General features: G+C 32.4%; 1 protein-coding gene across 1 annotated transcript; it reads left to right on the top strand.

Moving 5' to 3' along the window:
* The first annotated feature begins 1,288 nt into the window (after window positions 1-1,288).
* LOC145790943 (transcription factor MYB1-like) lies at window positions 1,289-4,730 on the top strand. Its single transcript, XM_082870264.1, has 3 exons — window positions 1,289-1,601; window positions 1,723-1,852; window positions 3,868-4,730. Exons 1-3 carry the CDS (start codon window positions 1,475-1,477, stop codon window positions 4,295-4,297), a joined length of 687 nt encoding a protein of 228 aa, XP_082726390.1. The 5' UTR covers window positions 1,289-1,474; the 3' UTR covers window positions 4,298-4,730.
* The last annotated feature ends 7,304 nt before the right edge of the window (window positions 4,731-12,034 follow it).

The raw sequence follows: 12,034 nt of genomic DNA, 5'->3' as shown, positions 1-12,034 counted from the left end.
GATATCACTTAAAAAAATAAATGACTCTTAAAATGTAAACTAAAAAATAATAAAACTTTAAAAATAGAAAACTTACTGAATTTTGACTAAATTTCTAAATACCTATGCATAAGCATCAACATATACCGTTATAACCACAAAATTCACTATTGTCATTATTATCATAAGTATCACCATAATTTTATTACCATAATCACAATCACTTTTACCATTACCACCATCACCACCACAACTACTATAATCCTTCACTTTCACAACCATTGCCATTGTTATCAAAATTACCACCACAATAACAACTATCATTACATTATCTCTCCATCATCACCACAACCACTATATCTCTATCTCCACCATCATTGTGGTGTTATAGGCATTATTGTTGCCTTTACCACCACCAACTTATATCATAATATAAAATTGAAATTAAAATTTAAAAATAATAATTTTTAAATTTAATGTTATACATATTAAATAACTTTTTATAGTTCAATACTTAAATTTTTGTTAAATAACTTTTAACTTAGAAAATTCAGTATTCAGCTTTCAATGCTAAATTTTTAATTTTCAGTTTTATCAAACACCACCTAAGTCAATCATTTAGTCTCATTAATTATTAAATAGGGAAAATCACAACAAAAAAAATCCAAATTTTGATCATTGTAACAAAATAAACTTGACTTTTTAATTTTATTAATTTAAACCTTACACTTTTATTTATTTTTAATCTAAATCATTTGTCTATTTCCGTTAAGTAATGTCAATGAAAAAATGATTATTTTAATCATTAAACTCAATAAAAAAATTATATTTTAGATATTTTATGTATATGCACTGCATTTGATAACTAAAATACTGTTATTTTCCATTAGTTTTACTTAACAAAAATAGGTAAATGGTTTGGATTAAAAATAAATTGATAAAATTAAAATTTTAAGATTTATTTTGTTAAAATGCTTAAACCTGGAATTTTTTTTATAATAAAAATTATCCCCTATTTATATCATTTATACAATTCTTGAATCTCAAATTTGTGAATAAAGTTGTATTTGAATCTTTTCTCGATCCAAAAGTAGTCTTGAGTGTGCCCTAAAGTTATATGAGTGATCTTTCTTCCCTCACCCCACAAGTGGAGCAATAATTTTTCTTTCAAGATAAAAGAAAATGTCATGGGGGAAAAAGGAAAGCTTAAAGTGAAAAAACAAAGCCAGGGTCCCTCTCAAGTCTAATCCTTGAGCACCATCCATTCATTATCACTACCACTATCCACCATGGTGTGTGAAATCCATGCAAGACTGCCTCTTAACTGTGCTTTTAACCACATTCACATCACATTCCACATTCCATACTCCATACTCCACACCCACTTTTCTTTATATAATCTTATTCAACTTCTACTTTGACTACTCACTCACACCTGTGTGTGTATGAGAGAGAGAGAGAGAGAGAGATAGAGAGAGAGAATTAAATACTAGTAATGGAGATGAAAGAAGGGAAGTCAAGTATAAAGAAGGGCTTGTGGAAACCAGAAGAGGATATCATATTGAAAAATTATGTAGAAGCTCACGGAGAAGGTAACTGGGCTAATGTTTCTGAAAAATCAGGTAAATAATTAGCTCTACATATAGTTGAAAAATAATTTTTAAGAATTGAAGTTGATTCTAAATGTGTGACAATCACTCACTCTCTCTCTCTCTCTCTCTCTCTCTCTGTGGTGCATATTAGGTTTGATGAGAGGGGGTAAGAGCTGCAGGATGAGATGGAAAAATTATCTAAGACCAAACATAAAGCGTGGAAGAATGTCAGATGACGAGAAAGACCTCATCATCAGATTGCATAAGCTTCTCGGCAACCGGTTGGTCGCTCACTCATTTTCCACCCTCTACTTCTTTTTCTTTCATTCTTTCTTTCTTTGTTTTGTTTTGTATGAAACAGTTTCTGAAAATACAATAACAGTTTAAAAGCGTTTTCTAAAAGAGTAATATTATACAAATAAAAAAAAATTTATACATAATTTTTCAGATATAGTTTATTGTGGAAAGAAACGGAGCCAAAGATTTTTTTATTCGTTTGTTTCTGCGTGCAAAATGTATTCTCTTTTTTTATCTTTAACTTACTCTTTGATTAAAGTTTTTTTTGCATTATTCATAGCACGTAATTATTTGATATTTTGAAAGTATAATGTAGTATTGTCTATGTAATAGTCTAAATCAATAGTGTAACAGAAAATCTTATGAATGGTATATAATAAACTCGTCATTTTTAAGTAGTTAGGAGATAATGACAGACCATTTAAAGATGGATTGAGAAGATGGTTTGTGGCTAAAATAGCTACAAAAGACAAAATAGGTTATTTTGGCTACAACAAACAAAATATCACATCCAATCCATAATCATTACGCTATTCTTTCACAAAAAAAGTGTCAAAAAGTCAAAAAGCCCTTCCCAAATCAAGCTTTTTAGCCCATGTTAAAATAGCCAAAAAAGTCAAAAAGCTAAAAAGCCAACCCACTTCCCAAACCAACCCTTGTGATTTCTCATGCTATGAACATCACATAAGTAATGTCATATGGTATTCTAAGAATGTTTGAATGTTTAATTATTTTTATTCAAAACACATCATTTATAAAGAATATCATATCTCTACTATTTTTCTGGCAAATAAAAATTAAAAGATTTTATAATAATTTGTGTTGTAAATGATGTGTTTTTATTTTCTAAAATTAAAAATTTTGATCCATAATTTTTTATGTTAAAATTACAAACTTACATTACCATTCCGCACTGAACTATTTCATACTATTATAAAATTTTGATTTGTTACAATTAATAATGAACATTTGATTTTTTTACACTTAGTTTAGCTCATAAAATTATTAATGTATTAATGTTGATCATAATTTTTTTTAAATATAATTATTAAATGCCCAATCTAACTTAATTTTCTAACTCCGCTGATTGTAGACCTTTCGTTTCAAAATAAAATACCATTAAAAATGAATTTATTTACAATAATAACAACGCCACATCATTCTTGCCAAATTTTTTGTATGAATTTTATGTAAGAATAGAAGTTTCCTTTCTAAAAATAATTTTTGGCAAAAGTTTGCAAATAAGTAACCAATATCAATAAATAAATAAATAAATAATTCTAGAAAACAAATAAACAAAAACGATACCAGACATGCATTGTGTTGGGTGGTCAAGATTACAGACTTCCAATTTATTTTTTTTATATTGAGGATCTGGAATACAATTTATATCTAGCCTACTCTTAAATATGGAGAAAGGTAGCCAAGCCGCCAAGTGGCGGAGACAGATAAACCCGCTATAGGTGACAACCGGGACAGATAAGGAATAATAAAGCTCTTCCATCCAACTTCATCAGAGGTGAGGTTTGAACCCAACATCTTATACGAGAGTGTAGCGAGAGGTCATTGGCTAATTGATCTATAAGCTCTCACCACAGAAAGACTAAAACCTAAGGCCAAGTTTGTTTATGCATTGGGAGAGACCAATTGGATTGCTAATCAATGAGCCTGATCAAAATCATTTGATTGCTAATCCTCCAAGGGTGGAGTTAACATTCTCATGAAAGTGAGACTCACAATTCAATCCAATAAATTAGATGATTAAAGAACACTTTACCCATCAAACAGTAACGTTATATGCTATTAATGAGGATTGTTACATAATTTTATAGATTTACTCAATCAATACCAACACACTAGTGCACAATCAAATGTAATTTATTTATCACCTAATAACCCATCACTCCATCTTACCGTACTTTTAATCCCACTCAACCTAAAAAGACTTCACCCAAAAAGACTTTAAACCTATCTAATTAGTTAATTTTTCTTAATGTAGTTGGTCACTGATTGCTGGTCGACTCCCGGGACGAACGGGCAACGAAGTAAAGAATTACTGGAATACCCATTTGAACAAGAGAAGCTCTCAAACCAAAACAACCACAATCTGCTCCAAGAACAAGAAGAAACTCCAACAATTTCCTACCTCCCAACCCACTCGCTGCAAAATCTCAGAAAACGACGACAAAAGATCGCAAGGTAGAAAAGTAGAGGACATCACCGCCGTTAGTCCTTGGATCGAACATGCAAGAAGCTTCAACTTCGACACTGAACCTCCATTGTTCCCTGCTAATGATGCACTACTCTTCACCGATGATGAGCCTTTCATGCCCATCTTGGATTCCCTTGCTTTGTATGAAGCATTGCAAAGCAATGGTGGAGAGGAGTACCCACAGGAGGTTGCAAGGCATGCAACCGGTCTTTTCTAAAGGAGAAGTCATTCCATGCCCCAAAAGCATGGCTAGGTGGTGATCAAAATCAACTTCAATTGGTGAAAAAGGTGAAGTCCATGAATTCGTAGTGGCAATTGGGAAAACAAGAAGAGGCCACGGTATTTGTTGATTGGTTTACGACATGGACACGTGGTGCCTCATGGACACCAAATAATTCTGCCCGGCAAGCAATCCTGGGTTTAGAAATAAATTTTTTTTAGTAACTATAAATTTTTTTACAAAAAAGTAAATAGAATGCGGTGTTTCTAGTACTGACGTGGATTGAACCGGGCCCTCGACAAAATATTCGCAGACATAAGTGTAAGTGTGATTGCAATAAAGTTCACTGGCTTAGTGCTCTATAATTCCCCAACCCCACCAGAAGAAAAAAGTGATTCATAATGGAATGACTCAGTGAGAAGTCAGATCATATACTAATATAATTTTGCAGAAGAATATATGTACTTCAAGACCAGATAAAGTTGCAATACACATGTCCTTGCCCTTTTCCTCTGCAAAGAGCTGCTGAAAGTAACACACAACAACGATAGGCAATAGTATCTCATAATCCATCATCTGAAACACAAACTTGAAATCAAATCTCACCATTTTGTTTCCTGCAACATTTGGACACACAATCCGTACCCTAGCATGCATAACCACAAAATAATGCAATTGAAACACTCGATTGCAAAATAAAAGTACCTTTCATTAGAAAACAAAAAAAATATATAGGGCAAATTACATATACACCTCTCGAGATTTGGCTAAATTACAGATACCCCCTGAGGTTTCAAAAATTACATCCCGTCCCCTGAGGTTTGTATTTTCATAACAATTTGCCCCCTGAGGTTTATATTTCATAACAAATTACCCCCTAATTTCTTATGCAAATATAGCATTCAGGGGGGAATTCGTAATTTCTCAAACCTCAGGGGGGCATCTGTAATTTAGCCAAACCTCGAGGGGTGTATATGTAATTTGCCCAAATATTATTATATATGTCAATCAAGCTAAAAACATATACCACAGGATCTTCCTTAATTTTGTGAACATGAAATGACAATTTCCTGAAAAATAAAAAACCATGTTTACAATACATCATCGTCTTGAGAGTATAATAAGCTTTCCTCAATGGTCAATGAAGGCGGAGTTCCGGGAGGAATGCAAGCTGCTCCATTCTCTCCAGCACATATGCACAAAGCCTCTGCATTCCTAAGGATCGAATCGAGGTCAATGTTACCGCTCAGCTCATTTATAAACTTCAAGAGATTGTCGAAATCCATCCGCTCTCCCATTATCTTGTTACGATGCAGCTTCAGGGATAAATAATGAGTCCACAATACTTCCCACAACCGCATTGTTGTTTCAAATTCAAATTCCCTAAGGAACACAAAGCCAAATCAGATAAAGCTCTAGTTAAAAATGGAAGCACACAAAGGAAAACGATACGTGCACAGAAACAAATTTCGAAACGGATCACTCACAAGGGCCCACTGTAGGACCCAGACCATTGCGGGTGTTCAGTGATCCAAAATGTGATTTTTTTTTCTGTGCCTATAGAACTACGGGTGGCTCTATTTATACACCACTTTTTATCTCAAGGCACACCACTTGCTCAGTTCACACCATACACAAATTAAAATTTTTAATTTTATCTCAATACACACAGTTAATTTTTCAACAATACCAAATTACCCTCATCTTCTCCAACTAACACTAACCCTAACCCTAACCCTAACTCAAACTCAAACTCAAACCCTTACCCATCACCAGCCGTCGGCCACTGACCCCCACCCCTCCCCCTCTATGACCCCTCTCTGGCCCATCTTCTATCTTCTTCTTCATTGTCTAAATCTGGAAACCCTAGGGCTCTCTCTCTCTCTCTCTCTCTCTCTCTCTCTCTCTCTCTCTCCCTCCCTCTAAGTAGAACTTAGGCAGCACCGCGCGAGAAACGAGCTCGATGTCACGAATCTGGAGTTCGGCGTAAGAGATGAAGATGAGCGCAGGAATCGCGAGGACTTCGGAGACGAAGATGTATGCGATTGCAATGAGAGGGAAGAAGAGGAGGAGAACAAGCCATCGAAGGAGACTACCGGCTTCTATGGCGACGAACATGAAGTAAAGGAAAGAGGAGCTGCCGATGAGGAGTGTTCCATTGAGGTCGACGGCGATCGACCGGTGTTTCACGGCGGAGACGTCACATGATGTGATCGCCGGTAAGGATTTCTTTAGGATTTGCAAACGAAGGAGATGGAATAAAGATGAGGGCAATTTGGATATTTAATTGAAGGATAAAATTATAATTAAAAAATTATAAATAATGGTGTCCTTTGAGATAAAATATGGTGTGTGAATAGAGCCACCCTAGAACTACCGAGCACACAAGACAAAATTACAGGATTTTATTCATTTTTAGCACATGTCAAAGAGAGCCGAAATTGAGAAGAGAAATATTTGAAAACTCGAATCATCATGGTTAAATTCTTCAAATTCTGCACAGGGTAACCACTGAAAGGCTTATGTGAGTTTTTGAAAATTGAGTTTCTTAAAAAAAATGATAATATGTGTTTGGTTTGAATTTTTTAGATTAAGTTTTTTGAAAATTGAGTTTTTTTTTTTCATTTTTTTTTTTGTTTTCAGTGAATATTTTTAAAATTTTAAATATTTTTTTTACTTTTTTAGATGTACCTTACTTAGATCTATTTAAAAAATAAAAAAATTGTGAAAAAATATTTTAAAAAATTAATAAATACATAAAAATATGAAAAATATATTGAATTCTCGCATTTTTTTTTTTATATTTTTAGTATTTAGTAAAAGATTTTTTTCGCAAAAAATATACTTTTTATGTTTTTTTATTAGGTGTGTCTAAAAATTAAAAAAATTGCTTCAAATATTAAACAAGTTCAATAAAAACAAAAAAAATTCTAAAAAATATTTTTAGAAAATCAAAAATAATCATCCCAACTCTTTTTTATACTTTACTTCTTTCCACTTTTATTTTTTATTTTTGTAGTAATTTTTTTTAATAAAGATAAAAGGTAATTATTCAATAACTTTCAAGCATCATGTGGCCTAATTAATGACATGGTAAAAAACTTTAAAGAAGAGTAATAACTCGCCCAGTATACTTTGCGATAAGCGACCTAATCAGTGTGTTTGGTTTGAATTTTTAATGATGTTAGAAATATGTTTCACTTAATAATTTAAGTAATTTTATTATTGTATAGGAGAGCAATTATGAATTTTATTTTTTTAGTTAATTCTGTTAAATAAATTTTTTTAACAAGGGGGTGTTTGTAATTTTTCAAATTACAAAGAACAATCTATAATTTAAGCAAATTTCAGGGATGTATTTGTAATTTACCCTTTATTTATTTATTTTTTTGGTCAGGGAGGTAAAGGCAGAAAGGGAATCTGAGAATCAAACTTAGGTGTTGAGCTTGGCTGATCCCTTCTGGTCTGGTGTTTTTCCATTGCACCAATGCTCTTGTTCACATATTCAAGCTTTGGACCTTCAATCCAATCATTTATTATGGGGCCTAGTTCATTTAAGCTTTGCCATTTCAATGGAAGGATGTAGCACTACTTCTACCCTAAATCCAAATCAAAGCCCAAAGAATTTATGGGCTTTTGTAAATTGGAAGCCTAAAAAAAGAGAGGTGGACCATGTAAAATATGATTCCATTAAAAGGACCCAAAACAAATATATATAATAATTATTTGGATCTTGTTATTTTTGTCACACAATACCAAATGTAAATATCATGTTGGTCGCGTCAGAGCATCTCTAGTGGTTAATACTAAGGCCTTGGGAGCCCCCCTTTTTACTTAAAAGTCAAAAAGTTACTAAGGTCAAATTTGACATAACTTAAATAATACAAAAAGTCAAAAAGTTACTATCCTATTTAAGTCGCATCATCTTATTTAAATCGCATCACCTCTCTAACACATCACATCAAACTCAACCCAAACCTAACCCATATAAGCCAATAAGTCAAAAAGTGCACTTTTTTAGAACATCCCAAACCAACCCTAAATTAGTCAAAAAGTCAATAATTCATACCAAAAAGTCAAAAATTCTCTTTTCTCTCTACTTTTTACATATCTTTTTGTAAAAAGTCAAAAAATCATCCCAAACATACTAGTTTTTTATAGCTCATATTTCAGCCAAATAACTAAAAAGTTACTAAATTAGCCTGCTCCCAAACAAGGCCTAAGAATGACGATACTAATAAAAATTAGAGAAATATAATTATTATGGATATAATTTGTTATTGATAAGAGTTTAAAATGTAAAATGAGAAATAAATAAGTTGTTGTTTGGTAATTGACTTTTTTAGTTAGCTTTTTGATTTTTTAACTATTTTAACTTGGGATTAAAAGTTTATTTGGTTTGATTTTTTTGACTTTTTTTTTATGTTTGTGAGAAAAAAGTAAAATAATTATGATTTAAATGTGACATTTTGTCTTATTGACTTATTTAATCTATTTTATCTTTTGTATTTTTTTAGCCAAAAAACCAAAGCCAAACAAACCCTAAGTGAGAATCAATGGTGAGTGTAATATTTTTAATATTTTAATCTTATTATATTTTAAAAAAACTTAAATTATATATTATGCATATAAATATATTTAATAAATATAATTAGATTGAACCGGAGAAAGTTATCATTTTTAACATCATCCTGTGTGAATGAAAACCAAAGATTTGCTTCATAGGGTTGGAATTCTAGAGGGGGAAGAAGTCCTTAATTGTATATTCTGTCAGGAGGCCAGAGAATCTCTTGACCATGTTATGCTTCACTGTTCTTTTACTTGGAAAATTTGGTCTGCTATTATCGATTGGTGGGGTATACAATGGGTTATTCCCAAATCCATAGATGGTCTCTTAATCTGGTGGCTGGGTTGGAAGTTTAGGAAAAAAGTAAATCTGGTGTGGAAGACCCTCCCAGCAGCAGTGTTGTGGTCTGTGTGGAGTTATAGAAATGAGTGTGTGTTTAAGGCAGTCCAACCCAATTTTCAGGCCCTGTGTGAATGTATCAAGGTGAGGTTAGCAATGTGGATGAGATCTCAATTCAGGGATGCTTCATTTTCTGTCAATGATGTCGTGTTTAATTTTTCACAAGTCAGGTGTTGTTTAGGATCTTAGTTGGTGAACTCTATTCTGCTAATAGACGCAGGTTAAGCTCTGCTGGTTGCAAGTGTTGATGGCTGAAGGGGGTGCCCTGTTCTGTTTGTGCTCTTTCCTCTGATCCCACGCAGGTGTGCTGGTAGTCAGCCTTCTGAATTGGCCATTGTTGCAGCACAATTCTGGTTTGGATGCATAATTATGTGCTGCTAGTTGGCTATAAATTTCTGTTCTTCACTGAAGTTAGCTGGCTGCTAATGGAGCATTCAACAATCATCACCGGTTGCTGTCTGGGCAGTTTTGGACTTGGGTTACACTAGGAGAGTGCAACAGCCTTGGGCTACAAAAGTCTTGATTTGGGTTTGCTACTGGTGTGAATGGGTGGTCTGCTACAAATCGATGCAGTCTTGGGATACAAATTGGCAGATTTGGAATGCTGTGTGATTGGGAGGTTTTTATTTTTTTGTCTCTATTTCTTTGTTTTGAATTGGTCTCTCGCCAATCTGTGGGTGTAGTGCTAGCAGATGATTGTGCTTCCTCCTTGGTGCCAACCTAGTTGGGATTGTGGAGTGTTTGCTATGATGCTTTTTGCACTTCCCTCCTTTATTGATGTATTTTGTTGCTTGTTTTGGCTCATTTCATCAATAAAGTCTTCCTTTTTTGCTGATCAAAAAAAAAAAAAAAAAAAAAAAAAAAAAAAAAAAAAAACATCATCCTTCTTTTTTCTTTTTCTTTTTCAAGGAAAGAGGGTTTGAATGACTTCACACACATAGGGTATGTTTGGTTTTGACTTTTTAGTTTAAAAAAAAATATAAAAGACAAATTGGTTACATAAGTTAATAAGATAAAATGTCATAATCAAAATAATAATTATTATATTTTTTTTCTTACAAAAGTTAAAAAAATCAAAAATAAAAACTAAACGAGACTAAAAAAATCAAATAAAAATAACTAAAAAAAATTAAAAAATCAAGCAATTTTAAATCTTCCCAAACGAAAACATAGTGTGGGCAAAATTTTTACATCTTTCCCCCCACGGATTTATTTTGAGTGTCTTTCACACAGTTCCATTCCAAACCTATTAGAAATACCAATGTCAATCTGCTACCTATTCCGTAAAAAAAATAATAATAATTCCCATTTGTTGGCACCATAATTAAATAATTTATTATTATTATTATTATTGACAAATTGCAGGACACGTGACATTCTCTTATTCATTTAGAGGTTATGAATCCTTAAACACATATAAAAAGATGATGTAGAATGTGGAGGATCATGGAGAATGAATTGCAGGTCAAAGAAAGTTATGAAGACATAAATATCAAGTAGAAGATCATGGAGTGTGATGTGTGGGAAATGGAAGCATGCAATAGTTATTAGATAATTTTTTTCTACAAATGTTTGTCTATAAATAGTTATTCATGACTACATTGTAAAGATCTAACTCAAATAAAAGACAATTTATTTCTATTTTTTCTTGTCATTTATATTTCCTATACTTTATTTTCAAAACTTCCTTTTCAAAGCATAGGAGTGGAGGTAATTTTATACACTTCCTTTTCAAAGCATATGACTAGAGGTAATTAATTGTTACTTTGATTGTTCACTCAATCACCTCGAGTGTTCACTCAATCATCTTTCTCTGCCTCCCTCGTTCTTTTTTTAATTTTTCTTTTCTCTATACTTTGCAATTTTGAAATCTTTTCATTGAGGCAAAAGAACCGTCAAATACAATCGCTTGACAATTTTTTTGCACGCCCAGTGAGACGTCAAGTGTAAGAAATGAAAAATAAATTACATTTGTCCATTCCAAATTGTCCAGATGAAATCTTTTGGCATAAAATTTTTTTTGGATCTTCAAGATTCCATCCATTACAATATTATTTGGAAGAAAAAAGACACGATTTAATTAGATAAATTCATGAACTTGATATGGAAGTTCGCCAATGGAATGATAAGTTATCAACTCTCACTACCAAGTCTTTAACCGAGACTTTAATGGCCAGAATTGGTGAATTTTTTCAAAATTCCTTCAATGTAGAAAATGGCAAAAGAAAGAAGTTGATTTCACTAATGGCTTGGGAGTTTAAAGAGCTAACTTACAAAAATAACGTGGCTAAAAAGTATGTTGTTGAGCCAAATATGATTAAAAATGATGTTCCATATAAGGCTCGGGGGTTGAAAAACTCATTCTTAGAAAGTCAAATCATGGAAATAACATGTCTATGCAGGATTTTCATCAACCATTAATGACTAAAATGGAACAACTAATTAAGCCAAAAAATGATAAAACTCACATGGAGGATTTTCATAAGCCGTTAATGGCTAAAATAAAAAAAAACAACCTCATTTGTCAATGAATAATGAAAGTTATTTGGCCAAAGAATATGTTCTTAGACCAAACGTGATTAAAGATGATGATCAACCCACTATTGATGGATTTAAAATATTTGAAATTGTTGAAAATGTTAAAGCATTTGAATTTCCAAGGCTATATTATGCCATGACTTTCGGTGTTCAAAATCTATTTTGGATTTGTGGGCCGCATCAAAATTTAATTTTGATGAAATGGCTAATAAGACAATCATCTTTAAGCA

Source organism: Camellia sinensis, chromosome 5, assembly GCF_055761805.1.
Source record: "Camellia sinensis isolate YWXY chromosome 5, ASM5576180v1, whole genome shotgun sequence".
Taxonomy (NCBI): domain Eukaryota; kingdom Viridiplantae; phylum Streptophyta; class Magnoliopsida; order Ericales; family Theaceae; genus Camellia; species Camellia sinensis.
The sequence above is the reverse complement of the archived record's forward strand: the minus strand, read 5'-3'. Positions and strand labels throughout refer to the sequence as shown.